We start from the raw sequence: 27,606 nt of genomic DNA on the forward strand, positions 1-27,606 counted from the left end.
AAATAAATATGGCTGACACGGAGCTGATCTCCTTGGCTTAGCACACGACTTACAAAGAGAAACCATAATGGGCGTAGGTAGTCTCCATGCATGAGATGTCCTAGGGTGTTGCCAAAAAAACAAACACTGATTAGCCTAGATACCACCGTTTTACGTGATGTACACACTAACAAAGTGTTTGCTCTGTCTGTGTGTGTATACATAAAGTACCCTGATTCTCATTTCAACGCCTAAAGGATACTTCCGGTATTTTTCAACCTGGGCACTATTTTTCTACCTTTTGGTGTCCAAATGACTGATAGGAAATTGGTCCAGTGGAGAGCTAGGCTGTTTCAGCCCGTGGCCACGAAACAGGCTGCAATGTAATCACACCAGGAAAGTTTACACATCAAATTATGTCCACTGAAAGTGCTTGTTTTTGCCACTGACAAAATAGAGCCTAGGTTCAAAAATACCAGAATTATCCTTTAAATATCCCGAAATGGGCCATCCCAGAAAACATTCCTGATATTCCTGATGTCATGGGTTCAAATGCGGTTCAGCTTTGTTACATGTCATGCTTTTGCTCTCTTCCTCTTTCATTTCAGTCACACTGTACTAGTATCTTATGAAGCAGATTTTTTTCATGTTATGCTACAATAATACATATTCTGGTAAATAAAGTGAAATGATAAAAAGTCGTTCAACTCAGAATTTGGGAATAAAACATCACCAGGAGGTAGAATAATGAAATATTAAAAATTTAGATACGAACACAAACACAATTCGGGTAAAAATGTATAAGTGAAAGCAACTGGAAGATATTCCCATATTAAAAAAAAAATAATAATACACACACACACACACACACACACACACACAAACACACATATATATAATGATTTTATACATCACAAATGTTACTTTTTTAAGTTAAATTTCAAATGTAGCCATTATTATATGCAGAGTATTTAAGTAGGTCATTTGTACTTGATTTGCCTATTCTGAAACGTGTTTGGCAATATGAATAATTTTACTTAGAAGGTAAAAAGTAAATAACAGATGATCTGTACTGTATGCACTAGTGCACGTTTTACAGGTTTCTATCCATATGACTAACTTAGCCAAATGGTCCATCAGTCAACACTGGACCCACATAGGAAAAGTGGAAGTCAATGTTTCCAGTCACTGTTTCCACACTGCTACAATGTGTAACTAGTGGGTTTCCACACTGCTATAATGTGTAGAACGATGTAATCAAGTGCTGGGAACTGGCACCCAAGCTCACAATTGACAAACACATTCATGCACATGAGCGTGCACCAGGCCAGTCCAAACCGTCAGCCTTCAGCACAGTCATCAAACCAAGAGGAGGGAAAATCCCGCTCAACCTCAAAACACATTCTGCGACACAGAAATTTCAAACAATTCACATTTGTTTCAAATATGAAATTACGTTTTCCTGGTTTTAATTTTAATTTTTAGTCCCAGATCCCTTTTGTTTGACAGTTACTTTTCATCAAGTACATGTACATAAATTTTTCTTGAGCAAACTGCCACAGGAACACATCAACAACTCCCACAATGATGTGGTAGATACATACCAGCACACATGGAACAGGGATAACAGGACCTCACACTTGGTACAACGACACAGTGCAGGATATAACAGCCAATAGTGTGTCACACTCACTCTTTTTCATTAGTGATTAATCTACCATTACTTTTCAAAAAAAGATAATAATTTGGTCTAGAAAAATTTGGTCTAGTAATGACAAATCCCCATCACAAGTTACCAGAAGTCACAGTGATGCTCACTTTACCTGACAACCAGCCAAAAACAACAACAACAAAAAAAACATTCTAGTTATAATATGAATCAGAAAAAGTAAGCAAATCTTCAGCGTAACCAACAAATGATTGGTCTCCACTTGATAAATGACCATAACATTTAATCAATTATCAAAATAATGATCATGTAAATTTTGTCTAACCAATTGTTTCACCACTATTCCTTTCACAATACCAAAAAAATGTATCAACAGCAACACAGATGCATCCACACACACACACACACACACACACACACACACACAAACACAGTCATTCCGGCATGAATGAAACGTGTCCTACAAACTGAGGAAAGCTCATAGACGGCTGTTGTTGCTGCGGCTCCCTGTGTTCCGGCTGCACGCATTTAATTACTTGTGACTTTCATTAGCTACAGCGCAGGCGGCAGAGCGTTCCTCTGACCCTGGCTCTTCCTCAGCCTGCATGCCAACCCAGAGCTAGCTAACCACACCACTGAGGAGAGCCAGCCTGTTACTGATAAACAGCCAGAATAATTTCCTCCACTTACAACATCAGACAAACCCGCTGATGCCACACAACTACTCCGCCATCTGCCTTTAACTATAGCCGGCAGATAAGCATTATGCACTACATCTAAACTACCTCGCAACAAAAGTAACCAAACTCTAAGACAGTTTGGGAGACGATTTAAAGCATCACAATCACACATTTGAATGATTAACATTATTATTAAAGGTGGGCATTGATTCCAGTCAAATCCTGGCACACTCTGTGTTTGGTATGCGTCTACCAGCTACAATGGTGGGAAAGTTCATTTGCATTCTTCAAAGATATGTCTGGTAAAAATATGGAAGTAAGATGTGAATTTCAAAATCCAGCGGCCACTGTGGACGGTGGATGAAACAGTGAGGTCTGTTGACCTGAATCATATGCAGCCAAAAACATCATAGGAAGCTATAGTGTGCACAGAGGTCTATAAAAGGATCAGAGAGCTCCATAATAGATGCCAAATGAAGTGAGACAACTAGACTACGCTGTAACTCATACTGTAGCTAGATAACACTTAGATCTTTTTTTACACAAGCTTAAGTAATGTGACAGAGAACTCACACCGCTAGCTGAGGAAAATTCACCTCCTGCAATTTGTAGTTTAACATTTGCACCAAAAACTGGGCTGCAATGAGAGAAAGGGGCAGTCTTCCAAATCAATCTCTTTCAATTCTCTTTCAATGAGTCACCATCCTACCATCTCCTCTGTGAGCAGGAAAAACAGGACAATGTCTTTTTTTTTTTTTTTTTAAACGCCCACCACTTTTATATTTCTAATCAATGTTTGACAATATGTTGGCCAACTGAACCAACAGATGCCTTTTGTGTACTGCCAGTTTCCAAACACACTCACACAGCCAAAAGATTTAGAGCCTTCAATTCTGCACAGATACCAATACTATGGTATCTGTTATGTTCTATCATTTGTTACACAAACAAAAAAAATAGATAATGAACATTAATCAAGGCTGATAGACTGTTTTATCCTGGACTACACAAGCAAATTGTGCTCTTGGTGTACACAGCAACTTGTAGTTCAACATTCATCAGTCACTTTGACTGTCTCTCCAGCCAAATCTGATTGGTGGAATAGAAAACAAAACAATGGTTGGTTATAGCCAAAATGGACAGAGCAATAAAAACATATTAACAAACAAAAAAAAAACTAACTGATCAACCTCAGTGAAAATTAGCAGCATTTGGCTTGTATTTGGTGGCAATTTGTAAGATGAAGGACTTACACTGCCGAATGCTGAAAATCAACCAAACTGGGTCAAATCTAATCATTGCACATTCAGGTCTAGAATTTCACAATAAGTTACATCACTATTGTACTACTGCAATACCTGATCGCAAAACCAAAAATGTCGCCAATATTTTGTGTGTAAATGTTGGTGTCATTAGAGTGTCAAATATAATAGTCTAGGCTATGTCCCAGTTCACAGCAAACACATCCCCCACTGACAAGACAGAAGTGTGTGAGGTTTCACTTTTAATTCTTCAGAAATCATTTCATCTTGGTCAGCTGGTTATTTTCCTAAAGCCTGATAACGATATCTTTAACGATCAGGTCAGTACAGACAAGACATAATTTAGCTGGGCAATCAGCACTTTTTACATTTCCATGCTCCACATTTCCACTGTATGGGAAATGTGTACTAACAATACAGTATTATTGTGACACCTTACACGATGTAGCAATGTTGGACACTGTTGACGGGTTGGAGTAACCACGCTCAATAACCTATGACAGCGAGCCACCAACCTGCTGAAGTGTCCTTGAGCAAGACAATGAAGCCCTTGCAGCTCCAGGACATTGTTCTGTTACTGATGCGTGTGGAGTGGGGCAAGCTGAAGGCCAAATGGCTTCTGGGATCGATAGAAAAATCACATAAAAAGTAGAATGGCTCTGCTACTATTCATTAAACATGAAAACGGGCCTGTGAGAGACGCAGCCTAGTCTCTGGGAGCCAGTCATTTCCCAATAAGGGCCACCTCTAGACTAGACACTGACAAAATGCTCTCTCCCTTGGAACAGACTTAATTAAAACTAAGTCCTTTTCATCATAAGAGGCGACAAGAGCTTCAAGGCAGGCATTAAGATGAAAACTATAATGTGGAAGAAGACTAAGAAAAAGAGGGAGTGTTGACAACTGTATCAGGAGCCTGTCCAGTTGTACTTGACCAAACTCTTGTTTGATAATCCAGGTAATCCAGATTAAGACCTATGGTTTTAACACACTACTAATTGGTTAACAAATAATCTAATCTAATCTAATTATCACTCCTGAATACAGAGCATAACCGGGCAGGTTATTAATGACCTTAAACAATAGTCTGTGCTTACAACAAGAGATTAATAACCTTAATGATTTACCACATGAGTTACCAACAAATGTCACTGAAATAGTAATCCACTTAAAAACCCTGCTTCTATTTTCTGTCTGAAAAACAAAGCCTCAAACAAGTATCATCTATTCCAGGGAAGAAACAGGACTTATAAAGAACTGTCATCATACACAAATCAACTCAAGCAACAAAGCATTTTTTTTTTTTTTTTTTTTATTAAGAGCAGCAGTTTTGCTCCTCTGATTGGCTGTCTAACTTGTCTTGCTTATAAGTATGTCATCAACCTGACAGTCACTGTCAAAAGGCTGTTATGTCAATCCTGGATGCACAAGGAAGATAAAGGAATATCCAGAAGGGCAAATGAAAGCTATGATCTAATTATTTCCTTAAGAGCAGAAGTATTTTCCTAGAAACATCTACAATAAGAGACGGAGAGGACGCTGCAAACAAAACCTACACAAGTTATGAATTTCATTCATTCAAACTGAACCTTGTCTGGATCAGTGGCTGCACTGACTTCACTATATAGCTGCTATTTCATGGTAAGATTAAAAACAAATGTGCGGAATTTGTTTTGCATATCACAACACTTAGGGAAATTTTGTGGCAACTAGGACCTGACACAGTCAGTCGCATGCAACAAATCATGAGTCAATAGCATTTGAGTTCTCTGGTTTTTGTTTTGTATGTGTGTGTGTGTGTGTGTGTGTGTGTGTGTGTGTGTGTGTGTGTGTGTGTGTGTGTGTGTGTGTGTGTGTGTGTGTGTGTGAGCCCACTCCCGTTAGTCTGAGAGACTACATGCTTGCCAAGGTATTTTCAGCCATACATACCCAGTAGGAGAAGCTTCAGCTCCCTTCTTGCATCTCTCTTGTCTCGCCGGAGCTGCTTGTCGATTTCGGCGTTGATCCGCTTGGACTCCTTCGCCTCCTCGCTCAGGCAACAAGCCATCATGGATTCTAAAGTCATCACCGCAGGAGCTCCACCAGCCCGTATCACATAGGGCGCCTCACTTACACCTCACACACAGTATCCGATAAATAATGGCTCCCTCTGAGTAACAACCCAGATGGTGAAGAACCGTATTCAATAAATACGTATATCCAGATACTGCTCAACTATCCTTGGAAATTTGGCCTTCCTCGCTGATGGCAACACTGCTGTCAAATATTTGACAGCCTTGTCAAAGTCTCCTGCAAATCCTGCGGCTACACTGACTGACAGCTCAACTGAAAATTAATAATGGTTCATACATATGCACAATGCAAACATCACAATTAATTGAAGAAGATGCAAAGCGACTTCCTCGACACACTGCCAAAATAGCTTAAATTAGTTTGGGTAACTCGCCTAAAAAAAAAAAAAAAAGCTAACTAGCATGCAAGCTATTTGCTGCTAGCGTTAACTTGGCTAGTGTCACAAGTAGAATCTCTTTAAACTCAGATAACGTTTTTTTTTTTTTTTTTTTTTTTTCTCCAATTCCCAAGCGGCTAGTTAGCCTCCCAGTCTGGCAGTCTTGCAACACGTCAAAAATACGTACTGCTAACTACCAACTTAGGTCCCAGAGACAGGGGGACACACGTAGCTGCCACTGCCACATTTGTACAGTCCGTCTCCTGGCTGCCCAGCCGAGTCCGAGCCTAGCCGCCCCGAAACCAGCACCAGCCGCCCGCCGAGTGACAAAGAGCTCCCGTCAAACTGTCCATCTGCTGCCCACACAAACAGCAAACCGACAAGCTGGCTCACTGTCACAAACACTCGGCAAGCGCAAAATCTGCTGTCTGCATTTATCACCCGCCTTATAATTACGGTCAACGTAGTTATCCTGTTGAAATCCACTTGCAAGCCGAGGCACCGAGTGACCAGGCTAGCTCACCAGGATAGCTCGCTAAATGGGTAAGTTAGCCACGTTAGCTTAGCTAGCCATCACCCCTGCTGCAGCCAACTGGCTAACCAGAGAGCTGGTTTGTCTGGCAGAAGACCTTCATGGTGCCGATGTTCTCCAAAAGACGCCGAAAACAGCGAATGTCTTACTGACAGTCAAACGGGCCCTTGTAGTCTTTGCATTTCATCGTCCCTACTGTTTTTTCTCCTGGTGGTGGTCGCTCGTCACCCACTCATCAGCCCCCGTCGATGTATTAAACTCGATCAGCCCCCGTGTGGCGCTGTAACCCACGTCACATGGGATACATGTGACGGACAGAAGCAGGGGCAAATAGAAACAGAGTTTTGTGCGTCTTGGGTGGGGTCTTTACTTTGTAAAGTTTGCTTGAGAGGAAGTCTTCCTCTTGGAGGCGTGTCAACTAAAGAAACACATATTTGGCTGGATGGGCAACGCCCATTCCCTGTCAAACACCAGCGGCGACATCCGCCCACATCCTGCCCGCTGACATGGGACTGGAGGTTATCACTTACCACAGCTCCATCAGCTGCTCTCTCTGCGGGACTTTACTGTAGGTGCTGCAGAGACAGCTGAAGGATGACTCCTAACTTGTCAGATCTGTAACATTTGTGATAGTGACTTATTTTGCCAAAGTGCCCTAAAGAAAAGAAAAGAAAAGAAAGAAAGAAAGAAAGAAAGAAAGAAAGAAAGAAAGAAAGAGACACTGCTCTGACTAAGTTTGTCTTGTCTGCTCTCAGCCAGTGCTAACAAGATTGAACTGATCTGTGACTGGGGCTCTCCTTCCTTTGATGATGACAGTGATAATGACTACAATAATTATTATGCGGATGATGGAAAAAAAGGGAAACTTACAACAACCACACAGGATGTAGTCAGGGATGTGCTGGTTCAACCAACCCACGGTTAAGTTTGTATTGCGGTTTTTGGGTCATGGTTTCGGTTTCGGCGCGGTTTGTTTTGTACATTAGGAGAAAAAAAAAACATTTCTAGTGCTTTCAATTTTTTGTTTTAATTGCAAAAATAACATTTTTTTTTCATTCAGAGATTTGATAAGAATGTATGAAATCAACTCATATTCTTTCAAAGTCAAAAGTGCTGCTTCGACTGTTTAAAACAAACATAAAAATACTTTAATTCATCAAGTATGTGGTTGTGTGGCTTTCATACATTGGATGTGTTTGTAGCACTGCGCTTATTATCTCCCAGTTCAAAATATAATGAACGCCCATGGTCAGGTAACTCTCAGTCGCCCTGGAGGTCCAACAGATCACTGATGAGAACTTTGGGTGTATTGTTTATCCAGTCATTATTTTTTTACGGTTGGGTTTTGCACCCCTAGATGTAGCATAACCTTACTTAAGTACAATAGCTGTTGCTCATCATCATCATCCTCCCTTTTGGTGCAATAGGCCTGCAAGGCTACATTCATCCTAATCTTTATGTCTGGTATTAGTAAGGACAAATGTTCCCCTTGGGTCTCTATCCTGATGGTTCACTGTCTTATTGCACCTGTGGCTCAGGTTGAAGTGTGCTGACAATGCTTTTGAGCCAAGTGACACCTTGTGGACATGTTGTGTTATTGCAGGATTCAGGTAAATTCAAAAACACCAGCTGAAAACTTGGTGCGAGTTCAAACGAATCATGCCTTTCATGCCCTAATTATCTATTTGACATTTTGGGTGGAGTGGATCTTGTGTTTTACCTGTATTGAAACCTCTTTTCCTTTCATTTTTGCATTTTTCCTTTCATTTGGAAAACACCCGTAAACATTATATATGGGATTTTCACCTGAATCGAAACCTGAATAAATCCACAAAAAATGCCTTGGGGCTCTTAAACACACCTAAGTCTTTATTCAGGGTCATTTATTAAAATATTATCGATGGAACACACCCAGTGTATGGGGTGTGGCTGCAGATAACAAAGCAAAAGAGCTAATTCAGGTATATTTAAGTAATTTAAGCAAGAAAATAAGAAAAGCATAGGGATGATTTAAATATTCTTCAAATAAAAAATTGACCTCTGGAGCATTCATACATTGGGATACACAGCGGACTTGTAAGCTGAAAGTATAAAGAGGTTCAAATGTCATCCACTGGAGCTCGGTATGATTGGTATGATCGAGGAAATCTTCAAATATGACTCATGAGATTACAGCTTGACCTACCCACATATCACTGTGATACAAGTTGGGCTGCCATGCATTGCACAAGCCTTCAAAGTGACTCACACCTCAGATAAATATACTAAGACCAGCCACTTTCTCCAGCTAATTTGAACCATCTGCCATGTGATGCATCTGAATAACACCTATGTTACACTGACATGACAAACACGCACTTGCATTACTTATCATCTTAACTTTACATCTCATGGGAGGACAGTATTTTTTCTTTGCAGTATGCATGTTGATGGAAACAAAACTTTGTGGAAAAGATTTTAGACAGCCTCAGTTGCAGTTAGACACACACACACACACACACACACACACACACACTTTTTTTCTATTTTATTTTTAGCTCTTGACAACCATGTCTTCCATCTTATGTTCGTATTGCAGTTTTTTAATTGTTTAAAGGGGATACTGACACACATGCTTGTCTAAATAGATCAATTGATGTGTGTTAAGTTATGTTTTGTTACATGTGTTTAATTTATATATTTATACATTGATAGATCTATCTATATTATATTTTTCTACAGCAAAACATACTCGATACAGTGCAGAATCAGTGAATTTTGATTGGTTTGATTTTTCTACCTCTATTTTTCAAATATCAGATGTTTCAGGTATCTGGTATCAAGTATTTCCAAACTGGGTTTTCAGTCCCACTCACATCTTATGCACCCATCAAACCTCATGAAAATGTCTTTCTTTCTTAATTTGCTGTGTTTTTTAATACATGCTGAAATCAATAGCGCCTTTAAAAGCCCGGTGTTTAAACGATAACCACCGCTGAGCAACAGCTTACATAATCCATGTGTTAATTCATTGTCAGAAGCCGTGTAAACATGAAAGGAAACAGCCTGCACTGCTGCTGCATCTCCAGTGTGACACAGCTTGTGATGGCTGTTGTCAGATTAATCATTAATCATCCTCAGGTTCCCACAGCAGCCGGTGACAGGGGACAAAGTCTGCGCTCTTCAGCCCCTGTCCTGCTGTTTGGGAGGATTCACCTCTGCCAGCAGGAGAGCACCACAAAGACATACCTAATTTCCTGTATCTGGCAGAGGGAAGCAGATACTTTCCTGTTACTGTCAGTCCCCGCCCACTTAGCATGCTGTATTTCCCCACCACCCTCTTTCTCTCTGCACCTTCCCCTCACTCCCTGCTCTCCTTCCACTCTCAACTCTGTGCCTGTGCCCTCCTCAGTCTCACTCCTTTTCTTTCCTCCTTTCCTCCTCAATTGTCCATGCTCACTTAGCTCTGCACTTTCACCTTCCCACATCTGCCCACCCTTCTTCCCCCCCACCCACCAGTTTACACTTGGCAAAGGCATGTAAATACACTTGTGTTGGCAAAGCAGAAGGAGTGAAATTAAGGATAAGGCAAAAAAGAAAGAGGATGCTATTACTGATAAAAGTCTGGGAATGACAGTAAAAGTAAAATGCAGAATATGATGAAATGTAATATATATACATACATACAGTACAGGCCAAAAGTTTGGACACACCTTCTCATTCAGTGCGTTTTCTTTATTTTCATGACTATTTACATTGTAGATTCTCACTGAAGGAATCAAAACTATGAATGAACACATGTGGAGTTATGTACTTAACAAAAAAAGGTGAAATAACTGAAAACATGTTTTATATTCTAGTTTCTTCAAAATAGCCACCCTTTGCTCTGATTACTGCTTTGCACACTCTTGGCATTCTCTCCATGAGCTTCAAGAGGTAGTCACCTGAAATGGTTTTCACTTCACAGGTGTGCCTTATCAGGGTTAATTAGTGGAATTTCTTGCTTTATCAATGGGGTTGGGACCATCAGTTGTGTTGTGCAGAAGTCAGGTTACTACACAGCCGACAGCCCTATTGGACAACTGTTAAAATTCATATTATGGCAAGAACCAATCAGCTAACTTAAGAAAAACGAGTGGCCATCATTACTTTAAGAAATGAAGGTCAGTCAGTCCGGAAAATTGCAAAAACTTTAAATGTGTCCCCAAGTGGAGTCGCAAAAACCATCAAGCGCTACAACGAAACTGGCACACATGAGGACCGACCCAGGAAAGGAAGACCAAGAGTCACCTCTGCTTCTGAGGACAAGTTCATCTGAGTCACCAGCCTCAGAAATCGCAAGTTAACAGCAGCTCAGATCAGAGACCAGATAAATGCCACACAGAGTTCTAGCAGCAGACCCATCTCTAGAACAACTGTTAAGAGGAGACTGTGCGAATCAGGCCTTCATGGTCAAATAGCTGCTAGGAAACCACTGCTAAGAAGAGGCAACAAGCAGAAGAGATTCGTTTGGGCCAAGAAACACAAGGAATGGACATTAGACCAGTGGAAATCTGTGCTTTGGTCTGATGAGTCCAAATTTGAGATCTTTGGTTCCAACCTCCGTGTCTTTGTGAGATGCAGAAAAGGTGAACGGATGGATTCCACATGCCTGGTTCCCACTGTGAAGCATGGAGGAGGAGGTGTGATGGTGTGGGGGTGTTTTGCTGGTGACACTGTTGGGGATTTATTCAAAATTGAAGGCGCACTGAACCAGCATGGCTACCACAGCATCCTGCAGTGACATGCCATCCCATCCGGTTTGCGTTTAGTTGGAGCATCATTTATTTTTCAACAGGACAATGACCCCAAACACACCTCCAGGCTGTGTAAGGGCTATTTGACCAAGAAGGAGAGTGATGGAGTGCTGCGGCTGATGATGATGACCTGGCCTCCACAGTCACCGGACCTGAACCCAATCGAGATGGTTTGGGGTGAGCTGGACCGCAGAGTGAAGGCAAAGGGGCCAACAAGTGCTAAACACCTCTGGGAACTCCTTCAAGACTGTTGGAAAACCATTTCAGGTGACTACCTCTTGAAGCTCATGGAGAGAATGCCAAGAGTGTGCAAAGCAGTAATCAGAGCAAAGGGTGGCTATTTTGAAGAAACTAGAATATAAAACATGTTTTCAGTTATTTCACCTTTTTTTTGTTAAGTACATAAATCCACGTGTTCATTCATAGTTTTGATTCCTTCAGTGAGAATCTACAATGTAAATAGTCATGAAAATAAAGAAAACGCATTGAATGAGAAGGTGTGTCCAAACTTTTGGCCTGTACTGTACATATGTGTGTGTGTGTGTGTGTGTGTGTGTGTGTGTCTCTCTCTCTCTCTCTCTCTCTCTCTCTCTCTCTCTCTCTCTCTCTCTCTCTCTCTCTCTCTATATATATATATATATATATATAATCTTGCTCTCTTTTTTTTTTTTTTTTTCCTTTTTTAAATTTTAAACTATGATATGGGACAATAAAGACAACTTTTTGGTCATACTGAAAGGGAAGTAGAAACAGAAAGGTACTTAATGTGCCATATATGCCACTGTATGCATGTTGCACACGCTGATGCAGTGTAACATTAAAGTGCTTCAAAAAGACACTGCTGCACCTTATTTTATAATGGCGCAGACAAATCTCCCTCTCTCGCCTCACCTTGTTCCCATGGCAATGTAGAGCCGGGGCGATCTTAATATCTGAGAACATGAAAGCCTGGACAAACCGGTTCTGCTGGCTAAGACAAAAGATTGACATCCGAAGAGCTGCTGAGGGGAAGGAGCGACAAAATACCTGTTGTGCGCTTGGAGAGCACTTGGAGTGATTCATCACTGTTGCCCTACAGAAAAAACAAAACAAAACAAAACAAAACAAAACAAAACAAAACAAAACAAAACACTCCTTTAAAAACGTGTCTACTCATCATGGGTTTACACAGTGACCCCTCGTGCACTTTCCATACTTTGCAGTCGTGTGTATAATTTAAATTGTAGGGTTTGGTGAGTCTTTTCACATTCGTATTATCGAGAAAAGTCGCTTTGGATCTTTTATCATCTTATTTGCCGAAAACACACACTGTTAAACTCTGTGCTACTGCTGCCGCGTGATTTCACTGTGCTGTGCCTCAATGAAACATGAGGCAGCCGAGCTACTGCCGCAATCAGCCCGGCCAGAGCCTTCAGCCGAAACTCTATCCGCCCGCAGCGCAGCCGCGCTCTCACACCACTGTCGACTCCCGCACAGTGACAGAAAACACAACTTCCGCTTGGCACTTTCCAAATAAAACCCCCTAGCGCAGACAGGCCGCAATGTTTTGAGTGTGATCCAAAATGTCTATTTATTCCACAGTTTGATGCTGTCTTATTTACATAGTGAACAGTTACATTTGAAATACACATCTTTGAATTAAAAAAAAGAATGAGAGTTGTTTTAGGAGAAGTTAGTTTGAGGTATATTGAACTATACCTTCAGTGGTATGTGGATCACTGCAATTGACGGAGGGATAAATGTGTTCATTGGTTACAGTTCCAACATCTAACTTCTCTTAAAATGATTTTTAAAAAATTCTAAGACATGTATTTCAAATACACTGGAGACACCATGTTAATAATATAGCTTTGGAGTTGCTGTAAGATTTATTTTTTCACTTTGACAGAGCTAGGCTAATGACTCCCATATTTCAAGTCTTTATGCTAAACTAACAGGAAATGCCACCCATGGGAGCTGAACCACTGGACATACAGAGGTGAAAATGGTATCAAACATCTTGTCTCAGTCTGGGTAAGTCGGAAATGGGGTATTTTGCCCAAAGTGTTGGAGTCGAACATTGAGATCTGTTTCAAACCTGATGCATGCTTTCAGTGTGGTTGGACAAGCACCAAGCTTTTCATAATGACCAGGTCCTGAAAACTGCATTTATGCTCATGTGTGTACTTCTCTCTTTGAGGTTAATCTGTGATGGACATATGCATCTGTATCTGCATCAAGCCTCATTTAGCTCATGCTTCATGCAGAACCAGATTTGAGGAATTCCAGAGTCAGTCAAAATAAGGTGGGCTTCTTTATGGACAAAATGACTGCACAGATGACCCAGGGCCTATTCAAAGACGTGAGCTGAAATCTGAAATAATTTAAGGCTATTCAAGAACAGTTTCAAATTGAGTGATTTCATAGAAATCTGAGCCAAAGCTCTGCCATGACAGAGAGGAGGGCGGTGTCATCCGCAAACCTGATGATGTGGCAGTTTGACTGTCACTGGTGTGCAGTATGAAGAGGAGAGAGAGGAGGATGCACACATGGTGGTCAATGTGGTCATTTGTAGTCAAATGAATGACAAACTAACTGACGAAACGAACAAACGAATGAATGAATGAAAAAATTAATATAGAAAGAAATAAAGAAATGGCTGAATGGATGAATAAAAAAATAAAATCATGAACCTAACTTCCCCTATTGCCATCCTTTTATGGGCTGTCTTGTTTGACTTAATTTATAGTTTATTCAGGTTGGAGTGTGTTTCCTTGTATGATTCTGGTTGTTGACTCTAGTTGCTGATGCTGTTATTGCCTTCATTTTGAAGGCAGAGCAGCCTTATTTCTGGTTGCAGTCTGGCTGTCTGTAGCTGGCTTGACGCATCACCCTGGGCGCATTCCTTTGGCAGCGCCGAGCGTGTTTTCACTAAACTACATACCCTGCATATTCTTCTGTATACGCAGTGGACTTTCCCGAGGAGCAGGTTATATAGTTTGTGTTGCAAAGGCTTTTAACAACGTGCCGGTTATTTCTTGCCTCTACGACAATATTTGCGCAGGTGGAGAGGTGTGGACAAGCGCACAGGCTGGGAAATGGACCACGAAAAGCAATCAGAGTTGCTATCTGCTCATTTCCAAGGAGTGTGACAAACTAACGAAGGTAACGAACAACAGTACCGATTCTGTTTTCTGGCCGTAAGCCTAGTTTCAACTGCTTCTTCTTCTTCTACGGGCAAACCTGTTGAGGCACGGTTAGAAAAGTTAGCGCAGCCAGATGAATACTGTATAAGTGGCGGAGCTCCTAAGAGAAAGCCCATCTGCTGCAGTGATTTACAACATGAAATGTTGGCTAAAATTAACAGACCTCAGGACTTAGTGTTCAGGCTCAGCTTTAGAGCTGATTTTCCAACTTTATAGGGAATTTCCAGGGGAGCGCAGGCGCGTGTTGTAATAGATAAGGCTTGATGACTTATGGAGGAAGAAAAACAAGTACCATCAGTTTGGTGCACAAGACAGTGACCGCATTATCCATCCTTATCGGCTCATTATTGGACTGATTACTCATTAACAAGTTGGTTTCAGCGGGTTTGGCCATGGACGGCTGCCTGCGCTGGTGCCATCGCACCTGTGTGTGCTGCCTGACCGAGGAGGAGAGGAGAACTATCGCCATGGACAGGGAGATCCAGAGGATCCTGCACCAGCAGAAGAAGAGGGAGCGAAGGGAAATCAAAGTCCTCCTCTTAGGTCAGTATCCGCAAACAGCTACACCCAGGCGCATAACTGCCTGGGCTCACAATAACTTGTCATTTGTCAGGTTAGATTATCAGTGGATACATAGAAAAAGGCTAAGACCAGGAGTGGGTGTCTGGGTGTCAGTGAGGACCTTGATTTAACAGTGATTAGTCCTCAACGCAGAGGGACAACTATGAGAAGAATTTGTCAGCGAGTGAGAATTTAAAGAATGGACATGACTAGTAGGAGGTCAGGGCAAACACCAATGGGAGGAGAGAGGCACACTACAAAGATAGTGGAGCTCCAGTTTTTTGTTTGAAGGCTTCTGTCTGGTGCCATGCCCAGGTGCCAGGCATAGGGGCATAGTGATCAAGCTGTGATAGGGACTCAGTGATCAAGCAGAACACAGTGTTTCATTTTACTCTCCCGTTTTTTTCCAATATGCACAAAGTTCTTTGGTCAGTGTTGACTTCTCAAGATCCTGAAAGATGCAGTCTTGTATTGAACTGAATATTGTGGTTAATCGGGCAGAAATGTTGAACAAAAAGTTCCAGGAGCAGAAATGCCTGCAAAAGACCTTTTTCAAGCATTTCACACGCTGTAGTGTGGAGATGTCATAAGAGTGCACTGTCATCTTTCCTGAGTGCTGTTGAAAAAAAAAAAATGAAATTTTAGGGAAGTGGTTGGCAGAACAACAAGCTCAGAGTCAGCCTCTGTTTGAAGATGGCTGACAGAATGATACAGGTGATTTGAAAGACTTTCTGTACAGGATATTTGCTGGATGTCTGTCAGTGACTTGAGGGGGCTGGAGTTACATTTATTTAGAAGGGCTGTCTAAATTCCTGCTGTGTCAGGAGCAGCGTACAGACACAACCTCTCATGTCATCAAAAACACGATTCCAAAGTGCTGTATAAACTATAATATAGTACAAGTATTTATTATTTTTACCCAGTAAGGCCCTTTAAAGTTTAACCACAATGTCTGATGGTGGAAATGAATACCAGCGAGAAAATAAGTTTCTCAAATGGTAATGTCCAGTTAAACAACACTTGTCAATCAAGTCACCTTGTTCCTGCTTTGTGGTTCAGGTCTTCCATTATAGGTTTTAACACAGTCATCTCATGAGTGTGTAATTACCTTTGAAACAATGCTGTAACACGTCAGACGACTGGTCTGCAGCGGCATCTGCAAGGCAGAATTATCATTATGTTGTAAATCAGATGGTGTGACAACCTGGATTTGACTTATAGTCTTATTTGAATGAATGAATAATTCAAAGGCAGTGGCTGACACCTTACTGTTCAATGAGTATATACACTTAATGTGGGTGGTCCCAGTGGGAAACACACCCTGATCCTGGCAGTGTGAGCGCCGTGCTTCACCCACTCAGCAACATGCAGGACAAGAGTTGAATGCCTGGAGGATTTGTCTGCCTTGGGTGGGCACACTAGGAGATTAACTCTCAAAGCAACAACAAAACAAGTTAAACATCCCTCTCGTGCCTCCAGCTTTAATGCAGCCATCAGGGTTTGAACAGGTGCCAAATCAGGACATTATTCCAATCTTTGCTTCCCTACTCTGTTACAGTTTACCTGCTAACTTTTGGAACTGCATTGAAGACTTTACTGAAGCTCAGTTAGGACAAGTGTCCAGCAAGCAGCTCAGGCCTTTGAACCTTTTATGAACTCGAGTGCAGCCTGAGATGCTCTGGCAGAGATCCATGTCTAAGACTGGAAAGCATTAAGTGATCAAGTATTTGCTGTTAGAACAGGAAATTAGATTGGCAGTGCCAGTGTGTTCTTTTAAATCACTTCTCAAGATGTGTTCCTCTAAGGCACAGAGGGCTCTTTTCACAGATCGTGAATGGAGTCAAACAGTCATTGAACTAATTCAGAATAAAATGGTGTTTTTGGTTAGTTGTGACAGTGTCGGGTGGTTAGGTGTGCCACACTCTTTTGAGACCTGAGAAGATATGTTGTGCTGCAGCTGCTTGCTGAAATTAGTACTTGCCACCAACAGGTAGTTGCCACCAGCTGGAATGTGGGAGTTATCCCAGTGCAGCAGCCACACTTCTTTATAATGGCAATGATGCATGTAGAAATGGCCGCTCCAGCCGTTCCGCTATCTTAATTTGAATAGGAAAGTCAGATGGTTCTGTCTCTCAGCTATACATCTATAGACCTTTTACCCACTTGTGATCTGGAGCACAGCCTGATTTCCTCTGGCACCCACAGGCTCGTCTTATTACAAAAGGTGGCTGAGCCTTTGCTTTAAGAGCTCCCTGACTCTGGAACCATCTGCTAGCTAGATCTGTAGCATATAAATATATATATATATATTTCTCAAAGTATGCTTGTAAAGGATATCATTTTTTTATTATGTTCTTTCATGTTTTATTATATCCCTCTCCTGAGCTCATCTGCTTCTTTTCCATTGTATTTTACTTTCATTGTCTTGGCTGTCTTTTCTCTGGCCTCTCCCTGGATTGACTTATCCTGTTTTGTGAAAACACTTTACAATAGATGTTTGTTAAATGATGATAATGATGATTGTTATGATTGTTACTTTAATTGTTGTTACTTTCCTGTGTATTGTCTCAGGCACTGGGGAGAGCGGGAAAACCACCTTCATCCGCCAGATGAGGATCATCCATGGCCGAGGCTTTTCAGAGGAGGAGAGGAAGGGCTTTGCCAAATGCATCTTCCAGAACATCTTCACAGCCGTCAAGGCCATGACAGGAGCCATGACCACGCTCAAAATCCCCTACTCCAACCCAGAGAACGAGGTCAGATTCTTACACACACAGGCTCACTTGCGCTCACGTTCACACGGGCGACCGCAGACGCACACTTTACACACACACGGGCACACCCATGTACACACTCACAAACACAGACAGGATCAGGGGTGTGTGAATATGTGGGCACACAGACGAACACACCCTCTTGAATTAGCGGTTTACACCTCCATTAAAAAGAAGCATTGACCACACAGGTACATAGAGCTTCACAATGTGGTTAAAAAAAAAAAAAATCAGATTGCAATTGTTTTGACAGATTGGCACAATATTTGTAATTTTAGTGGGGGTTATCATTTTTGCATTATATTTTTCATATGAACTGGAAAAGCAAAATCCTAGTAAAGTGAGAATGGTGTGATTTTTGCAGGGGTCTGCACTAAACCATCACTTTTTTACATCTGGAGAATATGATTTATAGGTATACTGTCACAGTCAACCTTTATCAAAAAATTGCATGTGCTGCAATTTGGCTACTGAACTTGTCCATATTGCATTTTTGATATGATTTTGATTAATCGTGCAGCCCTACAGGTACAGAAGCACATGTATACACGTGCAATGCTGCAATGAAATGCTGTTATGGTGGCATGATAAAAACAAATAGAAGCTTGCACGACTCCCATCCTCACCGTCAACACACACACACATACACACACACACACACACACACACTGAATCCATGAGCCAGCCTCTGTTATAGGCCTTGATTAAACCAGAATTAACACACAGTATCCTGATATGTGAGTGTTTCTCTGTCCTCAGATGTGCGCTAAGTGGCTCCAGGGTGTGGACACAGTGCACGTGACCCAGCTGGACCGGGGCTACGTTGACGCAATTCGGCGGCTCTGGGCCGACTCGGGGATCCGGGTCTGCTACGGCCGCCGCAGCGAGTACCAGCTGCTGGACTCCACAGAGTAGTGAGTAGCTGTAGTGTTGTGTTGGCCAAAGAATGCCTGCATTGCATACCCCGCATGCCCAAAGTAATGAGTGGACACTGCACAATAGATTTTGACAATAGGTTCAGTTAAGGATGCACCATACCAGGATAAAATGGAGTGTCAGTACTGGAGAGTAAGATCCAGTCGCAAAAGCCCTGAGGAACATGTCAGAAACAAAGCAAACTGTCCCCATTTTCTCTATGTTTGGTAAACAGCAGTCTGTAAATGATGTGAAAAAGATGTGTCAAATAACCCCACTGTTACTTTCACTGTTTAGTGAAAACAATGGGTCAGGAAAATGTTTAAAATTTCAGCCACTATCAGTATAGGCACTGAAAAAAGTGCTATTGGTACGTCCCTAGATTTTTAAATATGTTGCTTTTTATTTTCCATTTTATTTGTGTTTATTACAACAAGTGGAAAAAATAATGAGAATTCTGTTTTTTGAAAGTGTTTTTCAGAAGTCACAGTACTAAACTGTTTGTGAGGACGGACATGTTTTTTTTTTTTTTTGCAGTACATTCTTTAAATCAATCAATTAATATTAAAGTGTCATACTGTCAATAAACACATAAAATTTATATTTACATATTTGAATCCCTATTTAAAGTAGGAATTTGGTCTATGAATCCACTGAAACTCAAAACTAGTGTTGGATTTATATTTTTTGTTTTCCAGACAGCTGATGATGAATACCAGCTGCGCAACTTGATTAAAAAGTAACAGGCCTTTTATTATAGTGGTGTTCTCTTAATAAGATGGACATTTTGTATCCTCCCCCTTCAGTCCACTGGAGGGCGCTAGTCCTTTGCAGACTGTATGGTATACATCCATTTCTCAGCCATGTTGAGACCACCAGTTGATGACAGAGCCCTCCAGACACACAGCCAACCATCTTGTGACGCTGGGGTACATGAATCACTTAACAAAGTGGTAACATGTCATAAAACCCAGAGATACACACACAGTATTCTTTGTCTAATTTATGATCAGACTTAAGACTCAAGTGTTTTTGTTTGTTTGTTTTGTTTTGTTTTTTTGTCTGTGTGAAATCAGTCGAAACATGAAACCGAGAGGCTTGGGCACCGAGTCAGAAAACCTCAGCTCAGCCTGCCTGTGCTTTTCCGTTCTGTGTTGTGTTTGCCGAGCAGCTCAGTCATCATGGTGTGCGCATGATAAGAGACAGTCAGTCAACATTCAGCTAATAACAGGTTGAATCAACATAAGCCATAAAGCAGTCCTCCGTACCCAGGGTGATATGGGCTTACTGCACTCCCGTCTTGTGTATTCTATTGTATCCTTTTTTTTTCCCAATGTGTAATTCATCTTATATTTTTTCTAACCTGAGTTTGTTTTATACAGCCAAGGCTGAATGTGATGTAAACACCAGCAACACCTGCAAATCACTGTTGGCAACTAAAAAAACTGCGTGAACAATGTCAAGCAAAGAAAGCTGCTTTGTTTTTAGCTTGAAGTCCATGCATATTTGAATTTGTCTAATTGGTTTTGAAATGGTTTCATGAACCCAAGGGCTGCAGAGTTTTCTCAGCCCACGGAGGAACAAGAATCGCTCATTTGAAGTTTAAACATGAAAACCACCAAGATTGAAGTTACAAGGTTTTGCACCTGACAGCTACAAAGCACAGGCCTCATGTTATGCCAATTTCAGGAGAAGCAGAGCTTTCAGCGCTGCCATGCGACACAGAAATTGCATCACCAGTTTATCATGCTCTCTCTCTCGCTTTCTCTCTCTTGCGTTTTCTTCCTCTTATCCCTCCATTTCTCCTTCTTTCACTCAGCTTCATGACCAACCTGGACCGCATTTCAGCGCCAGACTTCATCCCCACTGACCAGGATGTGCTGCGAGTTCGATTCCCCACCACGGGCATCCACGACTACTCCTTCAACGTCAAGACCATCACGCTCAGGTGACCACCACCAGCACTCAGATTACCTAGCTGTCATGCGGCCTCATGTAACACCGGCACTATTCACTGCACTGTGAAAAATGACTGTAGTCCCTTGCACAGGCTTTGTCCGCCCTTGCCTGTTCTGCCACGGCAGGATCATGTTTCCAGTTGCTGCCACACAAAGCCCTTGCTGGGAAGCGAAGTGTTGATCTGCAGACAAAGACTAAAATACATTTGGAGACACTTGGAGACACCTGGCTCCAGGCCATTGTTGAGTGAACTGGATATGAATGTTTGGAGCTCTGTCAGTGCTCTAAACCCCTCATCTCAGTGAATAAATCCTAAGACAGAGCCGATTTGAATCTTTTCCCTAACATCTCTTTGTTTTTTTGTTTTTTTTCTCTTTCCTTCTTGCTTACCTGTGCTCCTTTCCTCTTCTCCACTGGTCGCTGGCAGGATTGTGGATGTGGGAGGTCAGAAGTCGGAGCGCCGGAAGTGGATACATTGTTTCGAGAATGTCACCTCCCTCATCTTCCTGGCCTCCCTCAGCGAGTACGACCAGGTCCTGGAGGAGAGAGAGAGCGATGTGAGGGCCTTGTCTGTCTGTCTGTTTGTGTGTGTGTGTGTGTGTGTGTGTGTGTGTGTGTGTCTGTGGGTGTTAGTGTATACATGTGTTTCTACACGGAGTTGCCTGTCCATAGGCCTGTCAGCTAACTCGCATATATGACGAAAAACATCATTCTGCATTCAATTCTTATGTAGTTGAATTTCTTCCTTTTGAAGTTCAAGTGAAGTGACAAGTGTAGTGGTTTATAGTGGGTTTCCATGCCCTATATAGTTTGGCACCTGTACAATTTTGTTGCAATGATAAGACGTAAAGTCCATTCCTTCTTTTATGTATTCCTGAATGGGGCCATAGTGCATGAGGCACTTTACATATTCATGTTTCTGTTATTTTGTCCACCTCTCTTTTTCCGTCTGCCATGTTATTCTGTCCTTTCCATCTATCTACCTACACATTTTTCCACCTGTCTGTCTCTCTGTCTCATATCCCATCTGTCTGTTTATGTGTCAGTGTGTCTCACCCTGCCCGGAGGCCTTGTTCCTCCCAGCCCCCCCCTCCCCGCCTGTCAGTATTATGAACCCTTTCCACTGCATGGTGTCAGCTCGACTCAACTTGACTCGACTTGCTTGTTTTGGTTTTCCACTCGGCAAAAGTTGGAGATAGTACCTCGTACCTGGGACTGTTTGATGTTGAAAACCCTGCAGACCACTGATTGATCACCTGCCTCTGACTGGGTAACCCCTAACCCGACCCTAACCTTAACCAACCTAAGAAACAGAGGCAAGACTACTAGACAATTAGTGGCAGAGTAGGCGGGGCTTCGCAGACTGCAGGTGAAAAAAAAAATAAGGCAAATTGAACAGCTCTGTACGACCAGGAAGTACTGAAGCAAGACTTGTAAAACTTATTTTGGTTTGATAATCTGTTCATGTAAAAATATTTTTTGAATGAGTGAATATCTTTTTCATTTTTTTATCAATTAATTTTCTGCTGCTTATCCAGAACTGGGTTGTGATAGCAGCAGGCTGAGGAGGTCAGCCCAGACGGTCCTTTCCAGGGCCACATCCACCAGCTCCTCCTGGGGGATCCCAAGGCATTCCCAGGCCAGCCGGGAAGCGTAATACCCCCAGCGTGTCCTGGGTCTGCCCTGAGGTCTCCTCGCAGTTGGTTGTGCCCAGAACACATCAACTGGCTCCTTTCAGTAGGGACGAGCAGCGGCTGTACTCCAAGCTCCTGGCGGGTGTCTGAGAATATCTTAGTTACACCAATATTGTTCATGTGAAGCAGCCATTTAGAGTTGGTTGTGTTGATTTTTTTTTTTTAAATAAAAGCCTCATGTGGGCCCTTAAGAAACAAAAAGATATTGCAGTATATTGGAAAATATCATGTGATCTATTAGATAATACATTTCCACATATGGGAACTAGTCTTTATATTTTCCAATATATTGCAATATCTGAAATGCACAATTACTTGTATGTATTATTCCATATATTAAAATATATTGATGCAATATATATATAAATATATTGCTTTATATGTTTCACCAATATATTATTCCATGTATTGCTAAGACATTTTCAAATACATAACATATTTAAATATATTGTAATTCCATATATTAAATATAATATATTGTAATATATTGGTAAATATATTTTCTTTCCTGGTAGAGGAGGGAGGAAAACCAGTCAACACACCTACAAGTGACATGTGGGGCTTCACCATAAGGGGGTAATATCTCCAGTGGAAAATGAAATGCAGAAAAGTAAAGACAGTAGATGAGAGTCAAGTTGAGCTGCTACCATGCTGTGGGAAAGGGGCATCACTCGGTCTGTCAACCTCTCTGCCTTGCCAAAAGGCTCTCAGGGGCATTTCAACCTTCCACCAACAGGTCTCACTGTTGCACAAGAAAACAAGCTCCCTCTCTCTCTCTCGGCCCTTGTATCTACTCTAGCCCTTTATCGGCTTCTGTCCTTCCTCTTCCTCTCCTCTGGAGCTGGCTAAGCCGTTTATCTCCCCCCGCCACTTTTTAGCGCGCCACCACATTCATTAACCTCCACTGTGCCCCTGTGCTCCACACCCCCATAAACTCCCTCCTCCTATGTTAACACCCCCCATCCTCTTTCCTGGCCCTCCTGAAGCAACCCAATCCACCGTGCCATTTCCACAAACTCACTTCTGAACACTGTGCCTACCTATGCTAACCAACTCACCCTCTCTCCCTCACTTTCTTTCTCTTTTATTCTTTATTTATTCCACCTCACTAATCCAAATCACCCCCTCCGGACTCAGACTTTGCCTCTCCTGTTCTCTCTTTTTCTCTTTGCTTCTCCCTCTTCCCCTCATTTCTTATTTCTATCAAAATTATGCCCCCGAAAATCTATTGATATAAGGCTATAACTTATATAAAACTAAAAAAAACCCTCTTCACTCCTTGCATTGATTGATCTTCGAAATCGATTCGTACTGTAGCCTCCAGTATCATCTCTCCTTTTCTCTCACTTTCTCTCTCTCTCTCTCTCTTTCCGTTTATATGAATTAATAAGGGGCCCCTTTAAAAGTGAAGGCTCTCTTTCTCTCTGCAGAATCGAATGCATGAGAGCCTGGCTCTGTTCTACACCACCATCCACTCGCCATGGTTCCTCAACACGTCCATCATCCTCTTCCTAAACAAAACCGACATCCTGGCCGACAAGATCCAGACCTCTGACCTGCAAAACTATTTCCCCAGCTTCACAGGTGAGCTGTTTGTGTGTGTGTGTGTGTGTGTGTGTGTGTGGGTGGGGTGGTGTTGAGTTTTTGGTCTTTACAGGCATCTACAGCTTGTGCCTGTGCATAAACGTGGCTGTTTTTCTGGGTATCCACTGATTAGCCTCAGATATGCAGCTATCTCTACCGTCCTATTGCACCGTGGGGAAATAACACGGAGTCTGTAACACTGTAAAAAAGTAATTTACAAAGAGATTTCAGTCCCGTTTCTCCTCTGTTTTCTCTGACACTGTATCTAAACAGGAAGGCTTCAGTCCTGGCTTCAGCAAAGCCTGCAAGCACTCAATGTTTTGGCCTTTCTTGCTTCTCTTCTCTTCTCTTCTCTTCTCTTCTCTTCTCTTCTCTTCTCTTCTCTTCTCTTCTCTTCTCTTCTCTTCTCTTCTCTTCTCTTCTCTTCTCTCTCTCATGCACTTGCTCTTCCTCTCTTTCCTCAACAAACCCATAAATGTTACAGTATTCAATAGTTTTTTTTGTGTAATGCTGTATTCTTTCTATTCTTCCTTTTCTCTTTTTGCCCCATCCCCAACTTGCCTTACATACACACACATGCACACACAAGCACGTGCGCACACACACATACACGCATGCACATTTTTGCTGTCCAAATGATTGATTCAGTTACTTGGTATGGTTAATGATGTGGCTGCGGCTCTGCTAGTGAGGAAAGCAGTGGAGCAACAACCCCCAACCCCACCCCTCCCCCTACCCTTCTCCCCCAACACCCTGTCTCTGTTACCAATGGCAACCATAAATACCATGCTCCTTATGTGGCCTGCCCCAACACCCCACTCCTGTGTGTGTGTGTGTGTGTGTGTGTGTGTGTGTGTGTGTGTGTGTAGCTCCACCATTAGCATCAGCGGGGTGAAATAATGACTCACACGGTGTCAAGCTCCTTGTTGGTCATTTAACCTTAATGACAAACCTGAACTTTGTGTGCAGCGAATGAGACCAGTGGCTTTTACAGTGGCTGCTGATGTCGTCGTCGCAGCAGATACAGCTGTCGCTGCTGTAAATATAAAAATGCTCTTAACCCACGCTCACACCGCGCACGTAAACAAACCGTCAGTGAAATTACTTGAGAGCTCTCCATAGGCCGAGACAATGGCTGTAATCATTTCCCAAGCGCCTCTGGGCGACTTTGCTTCCTGTAGTATTTCAAAAACAGAGATTGTGGCGAACTGAGGAGCCCTGAATGGCTATAATCAACTTCTCATCCATTTTGCACTTGTCAGCTGGAACTGTTTCTCAAGGAACAAAATTACCCCAGCAGTCCAACAAGCACATAAATCTGACGGGCTGTTGACAGATGTTGTTACTTTTTAAGCTCGCTGACCTTCCGCACATGAGCCGAGTTCGTGCGCCCGCTCTGCTCTACAGGAAATGAACGGGCTTCAGGTGATGTGCTGGTTATGTTACTCGCAGTGTGAACATGGGGCTCAGCCACTAAAACACAAAGAAACCCAGTTAAATGTTTGAGTTTGTCCACATCACCCAGACCTATATCAGATACACAAGTGGAAATGCATCGTATGGATATGGTACATTGGCATTTTGCATCATTAAAGGTGCATTATGCAGCTTTGTCATGTAATGTGATGTAATGTGAGCTTTTATTTGGGCAGATGGGGCAAATCTATGGAGTCTTAGTAGCTGGTGATACTCTTCTGTAATGCAGTTTCACAATGCATAAATACATAATCTTGTCTTTGTCCCAAATGTTGACTATAATTGCATGTTTTTTTTTTACTGCAAAACAATTGATGAAATCGATTCTGACGTTTTTTTTCCCTGTTCCCTCCCTCCCCTTCGTTTCTCTGATCCCGTCCCTCACCTGTAACCACAGGCAGGAGGCGAGACGCAGAAGACGCCAAGAACTACATCCGCAAGATGTACGAGCAGCAGGCCCTGAGCCGCGACAAGAGGGAGGAGAGGAAGACCCTCTACCCCCACTTCACCTGCGCCACCGACACCAACAACATCCGCCGGGTCTTCAGCGACGTCAAGGACACCGTGCTGCTCAAGTCTCTCAGGGACTATGGAGTCATCTGAACCTGGAGGAGGAGGACGAGAGAGGGCGCAGAGCAGAGGGGGTTTCAAGTCTGGTAACCTGTACGAGTTAGGATTACGATGGAGGACTGCTGACCAGGACACTGGTTCTTCTCCTCATAAAATACGATGCAGCAAACGTCCCGGCATCACTTCTGGTGATTCCCTCTCGGGCCGGGGCAGTTGGTCAGCATTATTCCTCTTCCTCAGCAGATCTTCACGATGGAGGGACGAGGTTCTACTCTTGTGCAGAAGCGCCGAAGACTTCTCCTCTCCGCCTCGCAACCCTTCTCTTCTCTCCCACTCAGCCGGGACTGACGGAAGCATTCAGGGACATCAGGGATGCTGTGGACAGATGTGACTCCGACTCCCGAACATGGAGCTTCTAACTAGCAATCAGCCTCAATTCTCCCAGCCTGCGGCCCCCCTCCCACCAACCCCCCACCCCAATTTGTTTCTGTTTTTCATGATGCACGAGTGGATCCATAATTGAACCAGGACCAGAGATGCCATGAAGTGCCGCATCGCCATTAAAGGAATAATGACTTCTACAAGTGCAGAGGGGCCCCGGCACAGCGGCACACATGCCCACACACTCACACTCGTTCACGGCTGCTTGAAAACACAAACAGATGTGCATGGTTGCACCGGTGCACTGACACACACACACACACACACACACACACACACATACTCCCGTACACACACAAAGTTACCTTTTTGGTAAACAGTTTAGGGCACGTTACAAGAAATCAGTGAATCAGGGAATTGCTTTTTGTGTTTCAGAAAAAATTCATGCCTATCAGTGCGCTAGTGGTGCATTAGATCACAGATCTGATTACATATATTTGATAAAGCAGTGCAGTGACACAGTCCTTATTAAACATCATGTTCAGAGAGGGTATCTACCATATGTTAGCATAGTAGTATGTGCGTAATACCAATATGAGATGACACCCTTACCTCTACCTGTAACAGTCTCTGTTCAGCATCTCTTTAAGTGGTGTGGCTGATCGCTCCAATCAAGGTGCGAAAAGTGGTGTGTGTCAGCCTCTCGCCCCACCTCCAGACGCACCACCACCAGCACCGCTGTGGTCGACAGTGTGTGAAAGTTCACACACGACTCACAGCTGCCACCTGCTACACCTGAGGCAGCTGGGGGGGAACGAAATTCGCAGTATTTATTCATCACTGGTTAAGGTGCAAAATCTAGTTTGTGGTTCACAGTCAAAATGTCACCACTGAATGCTTCTGCTTTTAATCCGTGCTTTTAATCCGTGCTTTCTTGGCACATCAGCAATACAAACTTTACACTGCCGTGCCCCGTATAGGTGATCTACACTGCAGGATGTCGCTTGATGATGAAACTGTAAACCAGCCTCAAGTGCTGTGCCGAGGCTCTCTGCACGGCGACGAAGGACGAGGGTCTCTCCGTGTGCTTTGAAAGCTCACTAACTATGTAACCCCTCGAGAACGACGATATGGTGCAGACTGCAGTAAAACCAGGCGGAG

General features: G+C 42.7%; 2 protein-coding genes across 4 annotated transcripts in view; one reads left to right on the forward strand and one right to left on the reverse strand.

Annotated features, from left to right (window-relative positions):
- Positions 1-5,655, reverse strand: part of LOC115358295 (guanine nucleotide-binding protein subunit alpha-11) — a 34,278-nt gene extending 28,623 nt beyond the window's left edge. For both annotated transcript variants that reach the window (XM_030050199.1, XM_030050200.1), the window contains exon 1: positions 5,520-5,655. In XM_030050199.1, coding sequence (XP_029906059.1) covers positions 5,520-5,655 — 136 coding nt within the window. The remainder of the gene's footprint in view (positions 1-5,519) is intronic.
- An 8,590-nt stretch (positions 5,656-14,245) lies between these two features.
- On the forward strand, positions 14,246-27,252 carry gna15.1 (guanine nucleotide binding protein (G protein), alpha 15 (Gq class), tandem duplicate 1). 2 transcript variants are annotated; one of them, XM_030049723.1, is made up of 8 exons: positions 14,246-14,490; positions 14,913-15,074; positions 17,664-17,848; positions 18,626-18,780; positions 20,601-20,729; positions 21,168-21,297; positions 23,865-24,018; positions 25,892-26,097. In XM_030049723.1, the coding sequence occupies exons 2-8, from the start codon at positions 14,924-14,926 to the stop codon at positions 26,095-26,097; spliced, it is 1,110 nt and encodes a 369-aa protein (XP_029905583.1). In that variant the 5' UTR covers positions 14,246-14,490; positions 14,913-14,923. The 2 variants fall into 2 exon arrangements, with proteins under 2 accessions (XP_029905583.1, XP_029905584.1); XM_030049724.1 differs by lacking the exon at positions 14,246-14,490 and having other exon boundaries at positions 14,924-15,074; positions 25,892-27,252.
- Positions 27,253-27,606: the final 354 nt, after the last annotated feature.

The sequence above is a fragment of the Myripristis murdjan genome, chromosome 4 (genome assembly GCF_902150065.1).
Source record: "Myripristis murdjan chromosome 4, fMyrMur1.1, whole genome shotgun sequence".
Classification (NCBI taxonomy): domain Eukaryota; kingdom Metazoa; phylum Chordata; class Actinopteri; order Holocentriformes; family Holocentridae; genus Myripristis; species Myripristis murdjan.